Below are 24,017 nucleotides of genomic sequence, written 5' to 3'. Positions count from 1 at the left end.
TAAAAACAAAAAAACAGTATGTTTCCAGCCAAGTGTTGGTGGTACATGCCTGTAATCCTAGTAGCTATTCAGGAGGCTGAGCTCTGAGGATCGCAGTTCAAAGCCAACCCAGGCAACCAAAGTCCAAGAGACTCTTATCTCCAATTAACTACAAAAAGGAGGTAGTGGAGCTCTGGCTCAAGTAGCTGAGCACTAGCTTTGAGCACAAAAGTTCAGGGACAGCACCCAAGCCCTGAGGTACAAGGTAAAGAAAAGAAAAGAAAAATTAAATTACCTATAATCCTATAACCCAAGCTACTCGGGAGGCTGAGATTTAAAGATCAAAGCTAGAAGCCATCCTGGGCAGGAAAAGCCAGGAGATTCTTATCTCCGATTAACCACCAACAAAAAGCCACAAGTAAAGCTTTGGCTCAAATGGTACAGTGCCAGCCTTGAGTGAAAAAGCTAAGGGACAACACTCAAGCCCTGAGTTGGAACCCCAGTACCAACACACCAATAGAAAAACAAAAGTTTCCTAGGTGTAGCTTTCCTTGCATTTTTAAGGATACACCAGCAGCTCTGAACCCTTTCACCCAGCTCCAGGAAGGGAATTTCTGAAACTAAAATGGCAACCACAGATGATTTTTAATATGCATGTTCCTTTTAAAGAAAGCAACCACTGCAAACAATCCACCTGGATCTCAGCCTTTTGGTTCTTTTTATTAAAAGCTTGATGAATACAATTAAAAGGAAAGGGCAGCAAGGGTAGTTTGGCTATGACTAGTTGTTCTCCTTCCAAGCCAGGACCTCGTCTAGCTCTAGCCAGCACACACCACCCCCTCTCCCTGCCCTGCACTCACCCTGGAGCTGCTCAATCAGCGTCCACGCCATCCGAGAGCCGCTGGCATCAAACACCACATGGCCCTGAGAGGGGGGAACATGGGGAGGGAGGCAGGGGGATAAAAGCAGGAATGAAAGAGAACATCAGGGAATCTGAATCCTTCTCTTTTTGATGTAATTGAGCTTCTGAATGAATGCTATTTATGGCATTTGCCTGCATATAGGACATACCCCAGATGCCCATACCCTAGATTCCAGGAACATTATTCTTTTGAGAAGCAGCTTCACTCATGAGATTTGAATTGGAAAGAAAAAAAAAAATCCCCAAAGCACCAAGAGATGTGGCTTCCAGCTGTGTGGCCAGAGCAAAGTTACCAAATCCCTCTGGGCATTCATTTTCTTGCTTTAAAAGGTTGTTTCCTCTCTGAAAATCCTACAGTTCACATATGACCTATAAACACTTGGACTCGTTTGAAAAGGAATGAGGGGAAATGTTGAAAGAAATAAATACTTTTTTTTTTTTTTTGTCCATAGTCTTTTGTGGAATTGTCTGGTTTGGAGATCCCTACTCTCCTGATCTCAGAATGACTTGCACAGAATGGGCTGCAGAGAAAACGAGTCTCCAAGGCTGATTCTGTGGGTAGAAGACAGGGGAGCGTGAAGAGAGTTGCTGTAACTCACAGAAACACCTTCGAAGGATGAGGAGTTCATTGCCCGGTAGATCTGGTCAGTAATGGTCTGGTTGTTGTAATTGAAGTCTTCCAGGCGCACGCCGGAACGACCCCCTCCTCCAGATGTCTTGTTCAGGGCCAAGGCCAAGGCCCAGATGGCATCATAGGCCAGAGGTGCCTCCTGGAAGCCTCCTGTTTCCTCAGGGTGTCTTTTGAGTCGTTTGGTTAGTTTCTCCACAAACTCCTGGGATGTCTGGGGAGGGAAGAACAAGAGGAAAGCTTTGGAACGTGTGTGGGTGCAGGGGGTGGGAATCCTCCAATGCTGGCTCAGATCGCTTCAATTCCAACCGATGGTTTGTGTTCTGTTGTCAGCTGGAACATATGTACATTCAAAAATCTCTTAACTAGAAGCATGTGTCTGTCTTAGGTTGAAAGCTACTAGACTAGAGCAGGGATTAGCTGGGTCCAATGGTCTTAATGTGTACAGCTGCTAGCTCAGAACTACAAATAGAGAAGTGTGATGAATAAACATTCTCCATAATGAATGGCAAAGGAGAGTAGAGACAAAGCAAAGGAAGAGAGACAGTTAATGCACAAGGAGTTGTGATGTTGATGTTCTCCTAACCTTCAGACTTTCTCAGCAGTGTTGCCCCAGGATCTAACAGCTCCTCCAAATCTGAAAGATCCTAGAAAAGGTGACACCACAGCCTTTCTCACTCTCCTGGCCTGTCAACAGGAAGACCTTTCTTTAGGCTAACTTCTTACAGTCCTAGTGTGAGTGACTTCAGTTCTCTGCCTCTTAGGGAGTTTTCAGAAAACTGGAGACTACAGAAATATCCTTCACACTTTAGAGGTTCATTCATTATTCAATCCTACCACACCCCCCTCAACACTCAACCTTCTTTCTTCTAGGAAAGCTAAGAAAGAATGATAGTTCTTTTAACTCAGGAGATAGGTCAAAACACTTGACTTTGTATACTGGACAATAACAAAGTAATAACCATGAGTGAATCACTTAACCTCTTGGAACTGCCTTCCATCCAATGGACAAAAACATCACATCTTTCTTTCCTTACTTCCCAGTAACCATACAAGGAAATGCTCAGGGACTTCTTAGCACGGTTCACGGTTCAGGAGACACTCTAATAAATAACTGTTTCGATTTAGAATGAATTAACACATACTCTTAAAAAATGAATGAATACATGAGTAAAGAGTGAAAGAATGAATCTTTGCTCCTCATTCTCTGACCACATTTACTCCCATGCAACAGAAATAGCCTGGAGGGCTGAGAATATGGCCTACTGGCAAGAGTACTTGCCTTGTATACATGAAGCCCTGGGTTCAAGTCCTCAGCACCACATATATAGAAAAGGCCAGAAGTGGTGCTGTGGCTCAGGTGGCAGAGTGCTAGCCTTGAGCAAAAAGAAGTCAGAGACAGTGCTCAGGCCCTGAGTCCAAGGCCCAGGACTAGGGAAGGGAAGGGAAGGGAAGGGAAGGAAAGGGAGAGAGAGAAAGAGAAAGAAAGGAAGGAAGGAAGGAAGGAAGGAAGGAAGGAAGGAAGGAAGGAAGGAAGGAAGGAAGGAAGGAAGGAATAGCCTGGACCAGCCAGGCTCCAGTAGCTCATGCCTGTAATCCTAGCTACTCAGGAGACTGAGATCTGAAGATTGTGGTTCAAAGCCAGCTGGTGCAGGGAAGTCCATAAGACTCTTATTTCCAATTAACCACAAAAAACCAGAGTGACTCTTGGCTCAAAGTGTTAGAGTGCTAGCTTTGAGCCAAAAAGCTCAGGACAGTGCACAGGCCCTGAGTTTAAGGCCCACAACTGACAAAAGAAAAAGAAAAGAAAAAAATAGCCTGGATCTTGAAAGCATACAGGCCTAGGTTCAACTACCCCTAGACAGAACCAAATTCCATTCCTCTTTTAATCATTAGCACCTAGTACTGCACAAACCCATACTGGAAATACAATAAATATCTATTGGAGTAGGATGGAGAATACTGTATAAAGGTAGATCCAAGTCATTATACATCTGTCCAAACCCAGAGCATGCACAACACGGGGAGTAGACTCTAAAGTTTACTCACCCTAGTCTAATAATGGACTTTAGGTGAGTACAGTGTGTCAAGGCAAGTTCATCAATTGTACTGAATGTACCAGTGCCATGAGGGCTGCTTAATAATGGAAGAAGTTACTGAGGAAGGCAGGAACTCTCTGTACTTCCCTCTCAATCTTGCTGTAAATCTAAAATCACTCTAAAAAAATCTTAAACAAAAAAGTCCACTGGGTGAGTAAGTAGATGAATGGATTCTAACTCTAATTCATCCATTTACCTACTATGAAATCTCAAACAAGTTATTACATCTCACTAATTGGCCATTCAGCTTTAAAATGGGAATAATACTGCCTAAAGAGCTCATATAAAGATAAAATAAGAATGTCTGTAAAATGCTGGGTATAAAACAAATTACATTTTCTCTGTGAATTCCTCTGTGTCACACTCATCTTTTTGTACCAGTACTGGGGCTTGAACTCAGGATCTTACACTCACGCTTGTCTTTTCTGCTCAAGGCTGGTGCTCTATACCACTTGAGCCACACTCCACTTCCAGGTTTTTGCTGGTTAATTGGAGATAAGAGTCTCACAGATTTGTCCTGGCTGGCTTTGAACTGTGACTTTCAGATCTCAGCCTCCTGAGTAGCTAGGATTATGTGTGTGTGCCATATGCTATACGCTCATCTTTTATGCTGATACTCAAATCAAAGCTCCAACCCAGTGTCTTAAATCCTATACCGCCTAGAGACTCTAATGCATTTGTAAGTCTATGATGGATCACAAATTTGAATTGGATAGTGGCACCTATAGTTCAAGACACTTGAAAGGCTAAGGTGGGGGTGGGGGTCGCAAGGGTGTCAAAAAGTCAAGACCAATCTGGATAACTAGCAAGAGTCCTGTTTCAAAAACAAAATCTCAAACTCAAAATATGCAAGACTAAGTAAGCTCAGTTATTCCTCACATACCCATCCTGCCCAGTATCTGAGACTGAAACCTTGGAATCACATTAGACTCTTTCACGTCACCAAATCCTCTTAATAATTTGTTGAGCTGTCCCATTAATATCATCCTTTCCTTACAGGATAAGGCTATGACGATGATGAGTAACATTTATATTGTCCTTACTATATACCAGGCACTTTTTTTTTTTGCGGGTGCTAGTCCTGGGGATTGAACAAAATTTAGGCACTGTCCTTGAGTTTTCATTTTGGTTTTTTTCCTCAAGTCTAGCACTCTACCTCTGAGACACAGCTGGACTTCCAGGGTTTGGGGGTAGTTAATTGGAGGTAAGTCTTACAGACTTTCTTGCCTGGGCTGGCTTCGAACTACAATCCTTAGCTTTCAGCCTCCTGAGTAGCTAGGAGTACAGGTGTGAGCTAACAGCACCCAGCACCAGATACTTTTATCAGGCACGCATGGTACTATTTAATTGTCAGAAGCCCAGGTACTATTATTATCTTTATTTAGAGTTAAGAAAACTAAGGTACAGAAGTCATGCAACTTGCCTAAAGTTCTACTGCTAGAGAGTATCAGTGCTGGGATTCAAATCCAGAGTCTGGAATCAAAATTCATATTCTTACTGATTAACCTATAGTGCTTCTTTTCTGAAATGCCTCTCTTCAAAAGCACCTGCTCACAGACAGTAGCTAAGCTGAGCCTTCTGAGTAGCCCTTCAGCTTCCAGATCTATCCAATCCTCAGTTCAAAGTGAAGATTGCATCAGAAAATCACCCAGATGGGAAGGGATTAATCCAGTCAGCATGATGTTATCCTCTGCTGGGATTCTCACACTCTAGCTCACTCCAGGTCACTACCTCTAACATGCCAGGAGTATCACCGAGGCCCCCACCCACCCCCATGACTAAAATTATGAAAACACAATGCTTCCCCTTGAATCACCAAAGATAAATGATACATTCTCTTTTCTCTTTTTGTTCTTTTTTTGTGGATCGTGAAGTCCAGGCTTGGGCACTATCCTTGAGCTCTTTCACTTAAGGCTAGCATTTTACCACTTTGAGCCTCAGCCCCACTTCCGATTTTCAGATGGCTAACCAGAGATAAGAGTTTCATGGACTTTCCTGCCTGGGCTTGGCTTTGAACCACAATCCTCCTGAGTTGCTAGAATTACAGGCATGAGCCACCAGTGTCCAGTTTAATTGATACATTTTCAAAGATAAATTTTATTGTGCTGTCAAGGAACAATGAGCAGCAAAGACTCCACAATCTATAGAAATTAGTGAATTAACCAACTGTAAAATTATGGTCCTCTTTTTTTTTTTTTCCAGTATCCCAGCCTGGCTTGCCCCTATATGTGAGAATGGATGCTATATAGCAATGTAACATGTATCCTGAGATAAACTTTCTAGTTTGTCCTAGACTCAAATCTAGAATCTCCACCCCAGTCAAGATGTACTTACAGGGGCTGGGAATATGGCCTAGTGGCAAGAGTGCTTGCCTCGTATACATGAGGCCCTGGGTTCGATTCCTCAGCACCACATATACAGAAAATGGCCAAAAGTGGTGCTGTGGCTCAAGTGGCAGAGTGCTAGCCATGAGCAAAAAAAGAAGCCAGGGACAGTGCTCAGGCCCTGAGTTCACAGCCTAGGACTGGCCAAAAAAAAAAAAAAAAGATGTACTTACAATCTCATCATCCTAGGTATACCACCTCCCACTGTAAAACATAGTTGTATTAACATCTGTAAACCATGGCTATATTTCTCCAAACCCATTCTAATCCACTCTTCATTCCATATATATGGTTCCTAAGGATTCCCTAAGCCAAGTTTCCTCAATCTCTGTACTCTTTCAACATTGTAGGCAGGAAAACTTCATCTTCAGGGACTGAACTGTACAGAGTAGAATATTTAGAAGCATCCTCAGCCTCTCCACATCAGACAATAAAACTCACCCCTAGTTGTGTTCATCAGAATCATGCACTGGTAGTGCATGCTTGAATCCTAGATACTTGAGAGATGAAGAAAGGGGGGATCTTGGTTTGAAGAAAAGCTTGTGAGACTCCTTCTCAACCTGGGCTCAGTGGCACATGCCTGTCATCCAAATGACATGGGAGGCCAAGATCAGAGGATTGGGGTACCAGGCCAGCCTGGCTAGAAAAAGTCTACCAGACTCTGTCTCCATGGAGGAAAGCTAGATACAGTGGCACATGTTTGTGAACCCAGCAATGAGGAGAAGCCTGAAAGCAGGCAATTGAGTCTCAGGTACATGCCTAGTTAGAAAGCCAGACCTTACCCAAAACATAACCAGTGAATGTCAGAGAGAGCTGGAGGCATGGCTCAGTAGTATTATACCAGCCCAGAAAGCAACCTGAGTTTAAACCCCAATAACACTAAAATAATAATAGAAACACAGTCACCAGATATGGCAACCTCTGGTTGAAAACTACTAACCTAATAGTTCTCATAGCATAATCCTTAGACCAGTAGCATCAGAATCCACAGGGACTTGCTGTTCTCGAGTCCTAACCCCAACTCTACTGAACCAGAACTTCAAAGGAAAGGACTCAAGTAATACATGTGTTAACTGCCTTCCCAAGTCATCTGATAGGAACTAAAGATTGAGAATTAGTAATGCAAACACACCGGAAGCTGCCCTACCAAGAGAAAGCAACTCTGCTTCTTTTCTAAGACACCTCGCTAGGTCCAACCCTTGCTCCTGATCTACTTCTCTTGGTGCTGTCTAATTCACTTATATAATCTTCCTTGGTCATTTGTTAAGGACTTCTCCCATCTATTAAAAAATATTGGATTCTACCAGTAGAGAGCGAGAGAAAGAGTGACATTGTCCAAAAAAGAAATGTACTCCTTCTTAGTAGAGGAACAAAGGCACAATGCCTATGTGTATCTGTTCATTTAAAATACTATTTATCAGCCAGTACCAGTGGCTCACACCTATAATCCTAACTACTTAGGAGGCTAAGCTCTAAGGATCATGGTTCAAAGCCAGCCGAAGCCAGCCAGGGCAGAAAAGTCCAGGAAATTCTTATCTCCAATTAACCACCAGAAAATTGGAAGTGCACTGTGGCTCAAAGTGGTAGAGTGCTAGCCTTGAGCAGAAAGAGCTCAGGGACAATGCCTAGGCCCCAAGTTCAAGCCCTATGACAACAACAAAATTGAAATGAAAAGAAAAAAGAACTCTTTACCTAACTTATATAATTGTAATCCCTCTGTGCATAACACCTTTGTAACAACAAAAAGAAATTTGAAAAAAATCTTGGCTTCTCCACCTGGCATTTTAGGCTAGTGTCACTAGAAGCTCTATAGCCTGAAGACTGGCATCATCTTTATGTAGAGACTAAATGCCAGTAAAAGACCTCCTGATATCCTCCTCCAAAGCGCATGTGTTCCTCTATATTCTCAACCAATTCTTGGCTTTCTATCAGGCTCCACAGCTACCTGCTATGGGGCAAAGGCCACAGTGGCAGGTCCTGGGCTCAAGGCACTAATACACCTTTCTGACATCAGTAACCTGCTCTACTACTTTTCCAGATTCTAGAAGGTAACTCGTCTGTCATGTAACCTACAGAGAAATAGCTGTCCAGAATTTTTTTTCGGTACACACACACACACACACACACACACACACACACACACACATTTTTCCCCCAGTCCTGCAGCTTGAACTCAGTGGGCCTGGACACTGTCCCTGAGCTTCTTTGTGTTCAAGGCTAGTGCTTTAGCCACAGCACCATTTCTGGCTTTTTCTGAGTAGTTTATTAAAGATAAGAGTCTCACGGACTTTCCTGCCTGGGCTGTCTTTGAACCACGATCCTCAGATCTCAGACCCGAGTAGCTTGGATTATAGGCATGAACCACCAGCGCCTGGCTTCAGTATATTTTTCAACTTGCATATAGTAAACCTAGAGTTCCCTTAGAATGTCCCAAACAGAATCTATGATCAGAATCCATATAGCAGCTCACTCTTCATTACAATCTACTGCCAGAACCCATTTTCTGATTCTTATTTCTCCTTTGCTCAAAGACTGCCATCATAGAAACTATTTATTTGCAGGTGAAAGTACATACTTTTGTGTGTGTATGCCAGCCCTAGAGCTTGAACTCAGGGCCTGGGTGCTGTTCCTGAACTTCTTTTTCTCAGAGCTAACACTCTAACACTTGATCCACAGCACTACTTCCAGCTTTTTGGGTGGTTAACTAGAGATAAGAGTCTCACAGCTTTTTCTTTGTAGGCTGTCTTCAAACTGCAATCCTCATATTTCACCCTCCTAAGCAGCTAGGATTATAGACATGGCAAATGTGCACACTTTTTAGTCAGGCTTCACACTTTCACACTGATTGGTGGGGTCAGAGCGTCTTAGAATTCGATTCAAGCAGAATTCTGTTCTAGCAAGACCACTCAGACAGGTCACTGAACAATTCTAAGTCCCAAACTTCTGATCTACATGATGTAAGTGATACCAGGTATTGGTGGCTTGTGCCTATAATTCTTACTCAGGAGGCAGAGATCTCAGAGTCATGATTGAAAGCCAGCCCTGGCATACAAATTCATGAGACTCTTATCTCCAATTAACCAGCAAGAAGCCAGAGGTGGAAGCATGGCTTAAGAGGTAGAATGCCAGCTGTGATTGAAAATGCTGAACAAGAACATGAGACTCAGAGTTAAGCCTCCACTCAAAAAAAAAAAAAGGGCACCAAAAAAAGGCGTAAATGATAAATCTGTATCAGAGTCTTGCTGATAAGATTACTGAAATCAGGTATCTAATGTCCTGATTTACTACATAAAATAAATTGTCATTAGAATGTTTTAAAATAAGCTGTTTGGGGGCTTTACCCTCATTAGCTCACTCCTGGCATGCATGCACGCTCTCCAAAGCAGGCATTTCATATCTTGGGCTACATAATATGTAATAAGCCGACAAACAGGTTGTCCTCTCGAGCTTGCTGAGATTTCCTGCAGCCTCAGATGTAGTGCTGATGAACAATGGCGTCTCTTTCCCCCGCACCCACTCCCACACTCGTTCCCCTCAACCTGCAAGGCTCTCTCAGCCCTCCCGAATGTACCTCCCAGTCTGCCACTAGCCAGCTATCTGGAGGCTAAATAATTTCAAAAGTCTCCTTTACATCTAAAATTCTAAAAGAAGAATCATTAAAAAGAAAAAAAAAGCAGCAAGATCCAAGCTAATTTTGTATCCGTCATAAATGAAGATGAAGCAATTCTGAGGTACGCGTGTAAGTCACCAAGAAAAGAAAAAGGCATTTCTACCAGAAGCAGCACTCTGGTAAAGGTGTGCTTGCGTATACAAGTGTCTATATTATCATTAACGCCTCTCCCTCATTTGACTTCTCACCAACGGCTCCTTGTTTCCATGGTAACAGCCCTTCCACTCATCAGGGGCCTACTGAACATACCATCCCATCCTTTCCCTCTCTCCTGCCCAAGGAAGTCACAGCAGAAGTAGAATCCACAGGAGACATGACGCAAACAAGCACAGAATGGGCACAGGCCCCTTCCCTATCTAGACATCCAAGCTGCACCCCCTCTTTCTGCCCCTTTCCTAAGAGACTCCCTCTGTCCCCTCCACCCCCACCCCAGGGGCCAGCTTCTGAGTCCCCACATTCTTACCATGTTGGAAATGCTTCTGGTGTTGGCAGGATTCAGCATGACAATCTCAGTGGTGATGTGGCCCTCTACTGCCTCGGTCATCTCATCCACAGTGCAGTTGATAGACGGGTCATAAATCTTGAACCAGTTGTCAGCGTACCATCCAATGAGGAACCAGACATACTTCTTCCCAAAGAGACGCTCCTTGTATACCTGCATTCAGAGGAGGAGGGCTAGGGTGCAGTGGGGGGGTTTAGGGTACTCCCTACTGGATACTCTTTAGCCTCTTACGTACCAAAGAAGAATAGCAGTATTTTTTTTTAATCTACAAGTCTTAGAGTGCTAGGAGAAGCTCAACAACCTTCCCCCAAAGTTTCACCACAGCCTCACTGGGTTTCTTTGTTTGTTTATTTGTTCGTTGCCAGTCCTGAGGCTTAAACTCAGGGCCTGGGCCCTGTTCATGAGCTTCTTTTGCTCAAGGCTAGCACTCTACTGCTTGAGTCACAGTGCCGTTTCCAGCTTTTTCTATTTATGTGGTACTGAGGAATAGAACCCAGGGCTTCGTGCATGCTAGGCAAGCACTCTACCCCTAAGTCACATTCCCAGCCTCCTCACTGGTTCTGAATAGCCTTTTCAGCCAGTCAGGAAATAAGGGAACTCAGAAAACACAATGAAAGAAAATGAGAAAGGGGTGTGTGTGTGTGTGTGTGTGTGTGTGTGTGTGTAGACAAGGGATGGAGGTAGAGCGAACAGAGGCATCATATTAATCACTAGCTAAGATCATTTGCTATCAATTTGAACAGAGAGCCAGTGAGTAAACCTCAGAAGGGAAAACAAAGACAAAGAGCCCACCCAGTCTCCCTCCCTCTTCAGAGTCCAACCCCACCTCACAAAAAACTTTCCGGGCTTCTGTTTCATAGAAAAGTCCCACGATGATTCGGGCATCCTGGCGCTACAGAATGGAGACAGAAAGAGAGGTCCTGAGGGATGCCTGGGAAAGTCCGAGGAGCTAAGCCAGCTGCTTTTGCAGCTAGGATTTCCCATCCCAAAGTGCTTACCGACAAGTAATGGTCAATGGGCAGTGGATAAATGTCAGCTTCCCCCAGGAGAGGCCACTGCCTCAGGTATGGGAAGTCTGTCCAAACCTGACTCTCCTTGTCCAGCCCACCACAGTCCCCCACCCAGCGAACCCCACTCTAATGGGCTACGCCCACCACTCAGGACTATCCCACCTTAAGGTTTTTGACAGGCACGGCTGGATCTGAGAAGAAACTCTGGCGAAAAGTTATCTCAATTCCAGCCTCCTTCACTCGCTCTTCCAGATCATCCAGGGTCTTGAGTAGAAAGGTAAGAAAAACATAGGGTGTGCAATGAAACAGAGCCAAGATGTTAACTAAGGATTGATTACACACTCTGAACAAAGGAACAGCATTCTGGGTGTTGCCCCAACAGCTTCTGTCACCCAGGTGAGGAAATTTCAAAGAAAAGCTCCTATTGCTTTAAGAGATGGCTTCCAAGCAGGAAAATGCAATAGTGAGCCACACAACTCCAGGGTCTATGCCTGGGGAAGCCATCCCACCCTCCCCACTTCAACAACTAGGAGAAAAACATAGAGGGAGCAGAATAAGACAGGGCAGGGGCTGGAACAGACAGGATGATGGCAACCTGAAGAGACAAGTGGGCAGACAACAAAATGATTAGAGCGGACTGAGTCACTGAAAAAAGTAGGGAGGGAGAATTAAAGGGCCACTGAACATAGGAGTGGGTGGAAGACCCAAAGAATAGAATAAAAGGGAGAGAACAGGCTGTTTTCTTCAGATGTACGCCATGAATTTCTTCTTTACTTCCACAAACCTTGCCATCCCCCTTTACCCTCTTTCTCCACTGGTATCTGTCCACCACCACCATGCACCTCTCTTCTTTTGCTCCCTGTCTCTGTCTCTCTCTATGTGTCTCTTTCTCTCTCTGTGTGTCTGTCTCTCTATCTCTCTGTCTCTCTCTCTGTCTCTCTCTGTCTCTCTCTCATGTGTCTGTGGAATCTACCTCTCTCCTCAGTTCCCATTTTGCATTCCCTTTCTCCTCTTGACTCAACTTCAGATTGAACCTGCTTTAATAGAACTGAGTCATTTTGGGTCTATCTGTCTGGGGAACAGCACATCAAAAGAAAAAAAAAAGAGAGATCATTTAAAAAAAAAAAAAAAAGCTAAGAGAAGATGGCAAATCTTCAATGCACCCATTCCCTCTGGCTACCAAAAGAACATGCGCTTAAACCTACTTGGAATCGTGTTCTCTTTAGGTAAAGAATTAAGATCCCACCCCCCCCCGCCCCCAATGAATTCTATGACTACATAGCTGTCCAAACAGGACTCTTGAGTGGCTGCTCCTTGTCCTCCCCCTCCTCCCAGCCCCTCCTCACCGAAGTGAAGACCTCTGTGGTTTGCTGGATGGTGGCGATCTTCTTCCAGCCCCACTTTTCGAAGAGTTTCACTCGGGTAGGGTTGTGGAGTGTGGCAGATGGGTGTGTTCGGAAGAAGGTGGGGAAGCGCTGCCGGTTTGACAGGGCTGGTGAACTGGAGCCATAGGAAAGCTGAGGGGCAAGGAGAGGGTGAGGGGGTATGTCCACAGTGGAATCTGTAACCTTTTCCTTGCCTCCAAGGAAAAGGGACACTCAAAGGCCCCCCACACCCTCCACTGACTGATATGTCTCCAGTTCCTTCTGAGGAAGAACCAGGTCAGTGGCGGCACAGACAAGTCACTGTTGCTAGGAGGCCGGCCAGCTCAGGTCTGCAGAGGGCTCTGAATCCCCCAAGTGGATCCCTCCTCCTTCCCCTCCCACCCCCAACTAGTCCTCTTAAATACAAAGCAACAAATCCCTTGACTTAGTCCAGCCCAAAAGGAAATGACCCCACCTTCTGACACACATCCCACCACCAGGCCTACTTACCACAATGAGGTTCCACATCCTGGCAGCCTCAGCCACAAGTGTAGACACAGAGCTGCAGCCCGGCATGAGAATGATCTTGATGGGGTCATTGTAGAGCAGCTCATACAAGTACTTGGTGGCTTGGCCTGGGTCACACTGAGTGAAGAGGGAGGGGATAAGGGCAGGCTGCCCTAGCGACCCGCCTCCCACCCTCCTGGAATGCCTACTGTCTTATCTTTCTTAGACAACTTGGTTTCTTCCCCCTTTTATTCACTTTCATCATGACTACTGCATTTTCCTCCTTCCTAGCATCCCTTCCTGCTCATTCTTTCTCTTCTTTCATTATCTCCCTCCTCAAGTCTCCCATCTCTATGGGCTGCTGCAGATTCATCCCTTGGTATTAATGCCTAGGTTTCCTTCTCTTCTTTCAACTCGCCCGCCCTCAGACATCTCTAAGTCCATTCCCCTCGGTCATCCTTACTCCCCACCCCATAGTTTTGTGCTCAAAATATCCCGAGGAAGACAGTCTGTAAGAATAAGCTTTCTCAAAGTCTAATTATGAAATTTGCTCCTTCACCTCTGCAAAATGCCCTCTCCCCACCTTCCTTCTTCAGGGCTAGTGATAAGTAAACAAGACAGTATAGGAATAAGATCAGGAGGAGGTCTAAAAGTACCCCCATTCCCTCCTGCTGGCTTCTGACATTTGACAAGTCAGTCCATTATTTAAAAAAAAAAAAAAAAGACTCGGGGATAGAAGAATCCAATACATGGAAAGAACGGGAGAATAAATAGAATGGAACTCTCTAGAAACCAGATGATTTTAGGGGTGCCTGAAAGAGAGGTACAGAGCTGGGAAAACTAAGAGCTAAAGAAAAAGAGAAATGTGGGGAGGAGAGGAAGTAGGGGGAGGAAGAGGCAGCCATGGGTCTCCCCCTGCCTGCTCCCCTCCTGCTGAAACATGACATTTCAGAAGCTGCTGGAGCCCCAAAGGAAGTGGAAAAGAAATGGCAGCCAGTGGGGAGCCAGGGCAAAGGGGACACAGACGAGAGGCACAGGGAACCGGGAGGGTGCATTGAGGAAAAGGAGAGATAGAAAGGAAATAAAGAAGCCCCCCTAGAGCCCGCTCACTCCCTGCTGAGGCCTGACATTTGGGACACGGTAGGGAGTTGGGACAGGGGAAGCCAGTGAGTCTAAAGAACCAACAGTCTCTCTGAACTCTTCCATACACCTCTCCCTCACCCTTGGCCAAGACAGGGCTCAATCACATCCTGAAGACTTTCTCCTCTGGCCTCCCTCCTGGGCATCTTTATACCTCTTCATCATTCTAGGGTCTCACCTTCTTACACTTTCCCAGAATCTGTTACTCCAGATTCTGCCCTCAGTTTCTCCCAAAGCCCCTCAGTATCCCCCTCATACACTTCTTATTTGGGAAAAAAAAAAATGGTTAACAGGAACAAGGAGAACATACAAGAACATACAAGAATCTATAGATGCCTGGGCACTAGTGGCTCACACCTATAATCGTAGCTACTCAGGAGGCTGAGATCTGAGGATTGTGATTCAAAGCCAGCCCATATCTCCAATTAACCACAAAAGACCAGAAGTGGAGGTGTGGCTCAAGCAGTACGTATAATGCTAGCCTTGATGAAGAAAAGCTGAGGGACAGGGCCCAAGCCCTGAACTCAAGCCCCAATACTGGCATCAAAGAGAATCTATAGTTACATATAAACAGACAAGTACTGGGCCCAAGGTATGCTGTATGCTGTTTCGTCCTTTCTTCTCTAACTTTAACATCCTACCCACACCCTGTTCATCAGTATTGATCCCCTCCCCCACAGAGTTCACCCTTCCCCAATAGGCTTCCTCTTCTCTGCTTCTCCTTTGCAGGTGCTAGGATCTGGGTTTTCAGTCAGGAAAGGGGCACATGCCAGTTCCTCTGTCTTACCTCCTCCCCTTTTGCTATCCCTCCGACCTTCTCCTAGGTCCTCCATCTGCTCCCTAGCACCTCTAGGGAATCTCCTGTCATGGTAGATGAGCTTGAACTCACAGCAAGGTTTCCTCTATTTCCCTGTGATGCCCCATTATAAAGCCTGCACTCAGCTCTCTTTCCCCACCACCCCATAGCAATTCTCTCTCTTGCTCTCCCAAGCTTGGCCCCTCCAACAGATCTAACTGACCCTCTATTTCCCTTCCTGCCTCCCCTAATACCTGATTTCTTTTTTTTTTCCTGGACCCTGATTCTTTTCCTGGGGTTAGCTACAACTCACGTATCTACCCGACAGGATTTCTGCTGGTAAAAATGCAGATACTACTTGAAATTCCTTCCTGACCGCGTTTGAATCTGTATCTTCAACAAACTCCTCGGGTGATTCTTATGTACACTGACATTTGCGAACCACAGAGAAAGTAATAATCCGAGAAGATTTGAAGTTCTGTCTCTAAGCTCCTAACAGTCTTCCTGTTCTTTCCCCAAGCACCCTACCTGTAACCGCACCATTTCTCCCTAGCACATACCTATGTCTACTGATATTCTAAAGGAGGAGTATAAATCGTGGGCACACGTGTAAAATAGCCAAATCCCCTTTAATACTCCACCACTCAAACCCTCACATTTCTAAAGCTGAGAAGATAAAATCAAGGAGGTCCTAAACCTCCTTCCTGCCCTGTGAATTATCCTTTCCACTCTGTTAATTATTTCTCTTTCTCCAGGGAGAGGAGGGGGGGGGTGGAAATCTTATTATAGACTATCCCCTAATACCCTGAGACCAATTTTTTCTTAAGATCCCCCTCTCCCTCCCCTCCCCTCTCTATCCCTACACCCCCTACCTCTTCCTAGAGGCCACAATGTGAAAAGATAAAAACAGGACCCCAAGCCCCAAAAGATGCCCCTGGGACTCCTCCCTATCCCTATCTCTCTTCCCTGCACCCTCCCCCTCTCCATTATTATTTATTCTCTTTCTTCTCCCTGTATCCTGACTCCTCTCCACCCCCAAGCTATTGTGGGGCTCCCGTCGCTATTTGCCCAGTACTGTCTGCCCACCTCTTGACCATTATTCGTCTTTTTTTTTTTTTTTTTAATGCCAGACGCTCTCACAGCCCAGGAATCCTCCAGAGCTGAGGGCCGGGGGATGAGGAGTCAGGTAGAGCTCACAGTTGACATGCTGTTTGTTTGGATAAATAAACTACATCTCTCAAGTCCCTCTAAATTCCCCTCATTCTCTCCCATTCCAGCCCCAACCTACGCCCAGATTTACCTTGTTGCCATGGTAAATGTAAACCCCCTGATCCAGCTCCCCACCTCTGACAGTCTCTCCAGCCCCCAATCCAGTTCGGGGTTAGTTTGCTCCCCCGGACAATCAGCACGGGCTGGGACCCCTCCATCCACCGCCACTTTCCTCAAGCCGGGGCACTTGCCTGACTCTCGGGCTGCAGCGTGACTAACCATCTTCTACCCCTAGGACCCCCCCCCCCAAACTCCTGCACCCCCATCCCATCTCCTGCCAGCCGCACAAGGGAAGGGGCTGCCTCAAAACCCCAGAGGCCCTGGGCGTGGGGCTCGCGCACCGGGCCCCCTGCCCTCGAAGCCCCCCCCCCCGCCCCACACCTCCCACCCACTCCCACGTCCGGGGCTACCTTGCTGTCGTGGTGGATGAGCTTGAGCTCATAGTCCGGCAGGATGTCCCTGCGGCTGTTCACGTCCTCCAGCGCCATCTCCACCGCGGGCTGGCAGGCCTGGCCCCCCGGCCAGCCCCCGCTCATGGGGAACAGCGCCCCGATGTACACTGCGCGCCGTTCTGAAGAGGGGTGCGGGGGGACCCTCGGGTGAGGCCGCGGGAGATGGGGCGAGTGGGAGGCCCACGCCGGGGCCACTCCAGCCGCCATCACCACCAGAAGCGGCAGGGGCCACCCCACCGGGGGAGAGGGGGCCCCGGGACCCATGGCGGGGAGGGGGCGGGGGCGGCTGCGGGGGGAGGAGCTCAGGGGGGACACTTTTCCTGGGGAGGGCTGCGGAGGGGAGGTCGGGGAGGCGCCTCCATCCCCGCTCGCGTGGGGAGGAGGGGGCTAGGGCCCCGGGGAAGCAGGGAAGGTTGGCTGCCTCCGGGCCCCGGGAGGGAGGCTCGGGCTCCCGCCAGCCAGCGCCACCTCCGCCGCGGACTCTCCTCGCGGACTGACTGACCGACGGAGGGGAGGAGGAGGAGGAGGAGGAGGAGGAGGACGGCGAGAGGGAGCGGTGGGGCTGGGAGGGGGCTCTGACGTCACGGGCGGCGCGGCAGGGGGCGGGGAGGGGAGGGAGGAGGGGCGGGGAGGGGAGCACGCGGCGGGCGGAGGGTGGGGAGGCGAGAGGGGCGCAGCCCGGCGGGGCGAGGGGCGTGGGGAGGGACCCCCACCACACACCCAAGTAAACACGAGGGGAGGGGGGAAGAGGGGACGGGGCGTGCCGGGAGGGCGGGGGAGCGAGCACCCGGGGGAGCGAGCACGGAGAGCGAGCACCCGGAGCAGCGAGCTGGGGATGGGGAAGGAGAGCGGGACGGGCGAGGAGAGGGGCGGAAAGGAGGGTGTGAGGAGACGGGGTGGGGGGGTGGGGATGGGGATGGGAACGGCTTCGGAGAGCGACGCGGATGGGGGGGAGGGGGGAGGGGGGTGGGAGAAGGGACTATGGAGAAAAGAAGGGGTGCAGAGGAAAAGTGAGCGGCGAGGCCCTGGGTGGGGCGGGTGGGGCGGGCTGCCGGAGCTCGGCAGGTGACCTCGGGAAAGGGGGGCCGGCTGGCGAAGGCTCGGCGGACGTTGGGAAGGGACCCGCACCCGGGTGGGCTAGGTGGAGGCGCAGGGTCCCCCACACCCCCACGGCACGCGGCCGCCCCCTGCTGGGGCTTTGCGGCTAAGCAGCGTAGCGCAGCCGGGGAGGAGGTGGAACCCGGGCGGGGGGGGCGGGGGAAAGAAGCCAAGCGGGGAGACGGGAGGGCCCGCAGCCCGGAGGAGGAGGCAGGAAAGAGGTAGGGCGAGAAGGGGAGCCTGGCAAACTGGGGGGTGTGGGGGAAGGCAAGTGAGGACCCTGCCCAGAGCCTAGGGCCACAGTTCCCGTGGGTGGAGGGTGAAGAGGGACAGGTCAGGGGATTGCGAGTGCAGCGCGGTTAGGGTTTCTCATCTCACCTGAGTGTGGCGTTCGGTTCACTGGCAGCAGGAAAGACGGGGATCAGAGAAGAATTACCACTGGCGCCCCGCTTCCCAGGCCTGAGCCCCAGCCCCCTCCCACACACCTGACCATGCCAAAGACTGGGTAGAGCGGAAGCCTGCGTTTCTGAGGGGAGGGTGCCTGGGGATAAGAGCAAGGTGGGTCAGGATTTGCCGGGCATTTTGTTTTTTTCATAGGACAACAGAATTTGAGCCAGGAATGCCAGCATCCTAGGCAAAGGCAAACCCTGGTGTGTGTAGAGCCTGAATGTTATTATCTTTTTTTAATTAAGGGGTCTCTTTAAGAAAAATTAAAGCACAACTGAGTTTTAAATGATTGCAGTTATGTTATCTTACGTTTGCAATTTGACAAAAGTTGATTCCCACATAAACACCTCTTAGAGCTCTCTACCTATTGAAGCACAGGGAGAGGGGCTAGGTATTTAAGAAACCCTGAAGTTTAAGTTTGGCATCACTTCACAGTAAATACACCCAATTTCCAGATCGGAATGGTAAATTCTAAGCTGAATACTGACATTCCTTGAGAAATGCCAGGACCAAGAATCTTGAGGGGTCTACAAGGATAGAGGAAGCAAGCATGAGGCTTAGAGGTATGCCTGCCACCTACCAGAGAAGACTACAGAGGGAAGTTTTGGGTGTCCAGAAAAAGGAAAAGTGTGCAGGACTAAATGGCAATAAAAGTGGTAGACACAAACACGAAGATTCCTCAGAGAGTGATAGAGGTAGGTTGTCTAGAAGGTATAGAAAAGGAACATAGTCTTCCCATCCCCTCTGAGTTCCCCTGCTCATTCTGCCCCCAAATTTCTAAAGTCTTTTTGCCCTGATATGTTTCCACTCACAGATCTCCTCTTGTTCATTTTTCTAAGTGCAATGCTTATTTAAATTCTAAATATTTACAACTGTTCTATTATAGAGTGATGGATTCTAGAAGAGAGTGTGAGGTACAGAAAAATCCAAAGTTTAAAGAAGGAGGGCAAGTCTAGAAAAAAATGAAATATTTAAACCTTAAAAGGAGAAAAAAGGTAAGACTCATAAAGGAAAATATAAAACATAAGGCCCAAGACTTGGGAGCTAGGCAGAAGATAGGAAAAGAGAAAGAAAGGTAGGGTTGCTGGGTGCTGTTGGCTCAAACCTTTAATCCTAGCTACTTAGAAGGCTGAGGATTGAGAATTGCAGTTCAAAGCCAGCCTGGGCAGGAAAGCCTGTGAGTTTCTTATCTCTAGTTAGCCACCAAAAAGCTGGAAGTGGAGTTGTGGCTCAAGTGGTAGAGTACCATCCTTAATGAAAAACGTAAGGCACCATGCCCAGGCTCTGAGTTAAAGCCCCAGGACTGGGTAAGAGGGAGGGTGAAGAGAGACCCAGTGAGAGAGAGGGAGAAACAGAGAGAGGGAGAGAAAGGGAGAGAGGAGGGAAAAGGTGAAGTGGATAAGGGAAATCTGCAAGGAAGTCTGAGGCAGGTAGACAGGTGGGAAGAGCTGGGCTTGGTTGCACCTTTGTCTTTCCTAGGCCCTCCCCCACATTCTTCAGAGCACTCATCCTTTCCCAGTCCCCATCCCCCCGCAGCCCCATCCTCTCACAAGCGTCCTCATCAGCTGCATGCAGGCAACTATTCCCCTCACCCTGGCAGTGGGGCTTGGGGGTGCTCCACTGGCCCTGACTACAGATGCTCCGGGAGCTGCCCACCAGATGGAAGTCGGGGTCACACCGGAAATCCACCCGGGCTCCGTCCAGAACTGGGAGGTCCCCACCCGTCAGGAAAACTTTCCCATTTTCCAGGGTCAAATAAGACTTGGAGCAGATTCGGACTGTGAAAACAGGAAAATAAGAAGAGAGGCAAGTTGAAGAAGGCTCCTTCCCCTTAGAGAGCAGGGGCTTGGGTTTGGGTTTGAGTCTGAGTCTGCAAGCATCCTACTCTACAGATAATCAGGTGTAACAAAAAAAAAAAAAAAAAAGGATGTGCCTCTTCCTTCCACTCACTCCTCCCTTAACCCTAACAGCCACACATTCCCAAATGGGAAGAAAAAAATAAAAAAGCAGCACTTCCATTGTAAGAACCCAAGATGGAGCTATAAGCACACAAAATGGGATCTCTTCCCAGTCCACTACAGTGGGCGGTTCTCCTCCGCCTTTGAAATGTGTAGATAGAACTTTGGATTCACAATCAAATTTGCTTGTCTTATTATTGTTGCTTTATATTAGTATTAAACTGGCTATTTTGTTTCCCGGGTGTATATGGTGATGGAGTTGGAGACAGAAGTGCTGAAAGAATCGTCTTCCATAATCTGCCACTATCGATCCTCAAAGAGAAGAATTCTAAGATGAACAACCAAAAGTTACTTCGTGCAATGATGAGTGCCCTAATGATGGCGCGCGCGGGGATGAAGTGAGATGTGCAGACCGCGAGCTCGGCCCCCTCCAGCTGCGCACGGCAACATCTGGCTCACTACACCGGGGTCGTTCGTCAGATGTGTGCGTGAATGCAGTCACATTGACTCAAAAGTGCTGACTTGGGAGCGGGGAACGCTAAGTTCGATGGAGACTGGTAAAGGAATGGTCCTGAAGAGGGGAGGGGCTCCCCAAGCTACTCACCACAGCGGCTGGGTGTGTCCATGTCGGTCCAGGAACCGTTGGCCAAGCACTTGCGTACCTTGGGCCCCACCACCTCGCGCTCCCCCCGGCACACATACTCAATCTCATAGTCCACGGGAAGGAAGTTGATAGCCTTCACTTGGTCCCGAGTCAGGCCCCGGTACCTGATGCCGCCTTCCCAGGGCGGGTGTATGATCTGGCAACCTGAAGGGTGAGTGGGGGAGGCACACAGAGAGGAATGGTGGGAAACCGGAGAAGGCCGGAGGCAGGGGACGGTGAGCAGGGCGTGGTCAGTGGTCAGACGGGGGGCGGGGAAGGAGGAGGGAGGAGGGCGGATCAGAAGGATGCCAGTCCCTTAACCCAGGGCCACAGGGCTGAGAGTAAAGGGCTGGGGTTAATGCCGACACCAGAGTCCACTCACCAGTGGGGAGGGAAGGGAGCTATTGAGGCAATGGAGAAAAGTAATTGAGAAACCGTGAAGGGTGTAATGTGTGGATGGAGCTTGGTTCAAAGGGGAAAGGAAGGGGTTAAGCGAGGATGTTTAAGGTGAATTGGGAGAAAGGGGTGGGGGTGGGGGGGTTACAAGACCCTCTGAGCCCCAGGGTGGGATCAAGGAAAGAACTGAAGTAATGTGAGTCCGGGCACGGGAAGCGAAACTGACGGACTACCTTGGGGTCACAGAACGGTGGTGTGGTGTAGTAATGTGGGGCGGAGAAAAGGGGGTGCTGGATAGTAATGTAGGGTGACAGAAAGGAGGTCAGGAGTAGTAACGTGGCGTGGCCCGGGAGGGATGCGGTGTGGAGCTGACCCGAGAGCGACGGGGACCGGAGAGGAGGTGCGGGGAAAGGGCGAGCGGGGTGGGAGAGAGCCCGAGCCGCCGGGGAAGGGGGCACCTTCGGAGGTGGTGTTGGGGGTCTGCGCCCCGCCCGCGCCCAGGGGGCGGAGGAAGAGAGGCGCCAGCAGCAGCAAGAGCAGCATCTGAGCGAGAGAGAGGGAGATGGCCGTGAGGACCGGCCCCGGCCGCCGGCCCCGCCCGACCCGAACCCCCTCTGTCGGCTTGGCCGGCTCCCACCCGGCTCGCCCCGGGCTGGGGGGCAGGAGCGCAGCGCCCCGCGGAGGAGGCGGGGGCGGAGCCCCGCGCGCGAGGTGCGGGGGGAGAGGAGGAGAGAACGCCGGTCCCCACCCTCCTCCTGCCTCCCTCGGCCCCCCACCCTCCCGGGACTCCACCTCTCACCGCCTCCTCTCCCCCCGGCCCCCGCGGATCGCGGGAGCCCGGCTTACCCACGCTCCGGGGTTCGGCCGCCTCAGCGCTCCCCGCTTCCATCCCCGCGGTCTCTCCTCTCCCCCAGTCCCCCCGATCCCCGGCCTGGCCCGGCCCGGCTCCCGCAGCCCCCCCGACCCCGCACGCCCCGCTCCGCGCCCGGCTCCCCCGGGGCCCTGGCTCTTACCTCGGCGCGCCGGCCCCGGCTCCCCGGCTCTCCCCGGGCCTCAAGGCCCCAGGCCCGGCCTCTCCTCCCCGCTCCCCCCGCCTTTCTCCGCCACGTTCCCCCTCCTCCCGGCCCTCCTCCCCTCGAGCCCAAGCTCCAGCCCGGCCCGGGTCTCTCCCCTCCGCTCTCGCTTCCCCCAAACCCCACCCCCGTCTCTCCTTCCCCGGGGCGGCGGCGGCCGCGGGAGCGCGGAGCCGGGAGGGAAGGAGGCGGCGCCGGGGACCGGGGAAAGCTCACGGGCGGAGGGAAGGAGGATGCAGGGGAAGACAGGGCGGGGGAGCGGGAGGGGGAGACCGGGGAGAGGGCGCCTCCCACAACCCGAGCCCCGGGAGCCGCCCCGGATCCCGGCCCCGCCCTGGACCGCCCACAGCGCCGGGGGTCTGGGGTGGGGACCACGGGCTGGCGCGGGGCTGCGCGGTGGGAGAGAGGGGGACACTGGCGCGCACACGCGCGCGCGGGGACCCAGCATCCGGGAGGGACCTGCGGGAGAGACCACCGCACACGGGGAGGGGTGGGGCGAGGAGACCCGAGCCAAAAGGCAGGGGAGCTGGCGCGGGGACGGCCGGCAAGCCTGGGGATGAAGATGGAGGAGGACCGGGCCACCGGGAAAGCAGCCTGGCTCCCGGAGGGAAAGCAAAGGGCAGAGGCCCAGGGCCAGGAGCGGAGAAGCCGGGGTCAGAATGGGGGCTGGGGGGTGGGGGGAGGTGTCACCCTGAGTTATCTCAGCACGGGAAGAGCCTGGTGGACAAGGCAGACCTGGGAGACTACAGATGCCTCTTGGTCCAGCAGCCTTGCCTACTCGGTGAGGGAAGCAGAAGAACGGGAGGGGGCATCAAGGGGGAAATTGGGGTCCGTGGAGGTAGATCAGGTGGGGGGCTGGTGAGAAAGAAGAGAGCTGGGACCCGTGTCATCTTCTCTGATCCGGTGGGGCCTAGCCATCGTTCCTGACTGAAGACCTGCGGGAAGGGCAGGCCTTGGGACAGCTCCAGCAGCGCCCGGCTATTTTCTGACAGCAGAGGCGCCTGGGTTGTAGTTGCTTTTGTTTTTGAGGTTGATACTGGGCCTGAGTTTGAGCGAAGAAGAGAAGGAGAATGGGGTGGGGGAGGAACTCCCCTTTCTGGCTGCCACCCCTCCCCACAAAGGTGAGAAGCAAACTGAGGTGACCCACCTTCAACCCTTGTTTACGATGTTTTGTAATGACCCCTTTACTAACTATTCTGAATTCAAACTCGTAGATCATATCACCGCCCTACACACCTAACTTAAAAAAAAAAAAATCCCAAAGCGTACCCATCTGTAGTACTCAGGGAACATGCAAGAGCCGTAACTTGTGATGAAATAACATAAACACTATGAAATGTGTGAGTGCCTCGGGCCCAGCTTCTCCGGAGGCAGGCAGATGCTCGCACCTATCCATAGTATCACAGACACGGAAATGCTTCCGCCATAAGCTGATACAGGTGCGAGAGCTGGTGACTCAACTACCTCCAGCGTGTTGCCATCAGTGATGTGACTTAATGAAATGTTGAACCATTCTTGGTAGCAAAGTCAACCCTCTCTAAACTTACACGGAATGATAATTGCATTCCTAGAAAGTTCATTGTATATTTAGACCATTTTATTTTTTAAAAAAAAACTATTAAGTTCGAGGCTCAGATAATTAAACATAAGTATTCACCTACATGAGTATCCTAGGGGACT

The 24,017-nt window shown here is 49.9% G+C and overlaps 1 protein-coding gene across 5 annotated transcripts in view; it reads right to left on the bottom strand.

Annotated features, from left to right (window-relative positions):
• The window catches only part of Gabbr1 (gamma-aminobutyric acid type B receptor subunit 1), a 33,344-nt gene extending 10,740 nt beyond the window's left edge, over positions 1 to 22,604 (bottom strand). The window contains exons 1-13 of one of the 5 annotated variants that reach the window (XM_048348227.1): positions 22,278 to 22,604; positions 21,723 to 21,807; positions 20,830 to 21,033; positions 19,860 to 20,045; positions 18,199 to 18,219; positions 16,681 to 16,841; positions 13,069 to 13,203; positions 12,541 to 12,711; positions 11,357 to 11,458; positions 11,011 to 11,076; positions 10,146 to 10,337; positions 1,501 to 1,743; positions 840 to 903 (exon numbers count right to left, since the gene is read on the bottom strand). In XM_048348227.1, the coding sequence (XP_048204184.1) occupies positions 840 to 903; positions 1,501 to 1,743; positions 10,146 to 10,337; positions 11,011 to 11,076; positions 11,357 to 11,458; positions 12,541 to 12,711; positions 13,069 to 13,203; positions 16,681 to 16,841; positions 18,199 to 18,219; positions 19,860 to 20,045; positions 20,830 to 21,033; positions 21,723 to 21,807 (1,630 nt within the window). In that variant the 5' untranslated portion in view covers positions 22,278 to 22,604. Of the gene's footprint in view, positions 1 to 839; positions 904 to 1,500; positions 1,744 to 10,145; positions 10,338 to 11,010; positions 11,077 to 11,356; positions 11,459 to 12,540; positions 12,712 to 13,068; positions 13,204 to 16,680; positions 16,842 to 18,198; positions 18,220 to 19,859; positions 21,034 to 21,722; positions 21,808 to 22,110; positions 22,162 to 22,277 lie in introns of those variants that run through there. The other 4 variants (XM_048348228.1, XM_048348229.1, XM_048348230.1 and 1 more) reach the window with 4 other exon arrangements.
• Between the last annotated feature and the right edge of the window lie 1,413 nt (positions 22,605 to 24,017).

Source organism: Perognathus longimembris, chromosome 6, assembly GCF_023159225.1.
Source record: "Perognathus longimembris pacificus isolate PPM17 chromosome 6, ASM2315922v1, whole genome shotgun sequence".
Taxonomy (NCBI): domain Eukaryota; kingdom Metazoa; phylum Chordata; class Mammalia; order Rodentia; family Heteromyidae; genus Perognathus; species Perognathus longimembris.
Note: the sequence above shows the minus strand (reverse complement) of the source record. Positions and strands in the feature narration are given on the sequence as shown.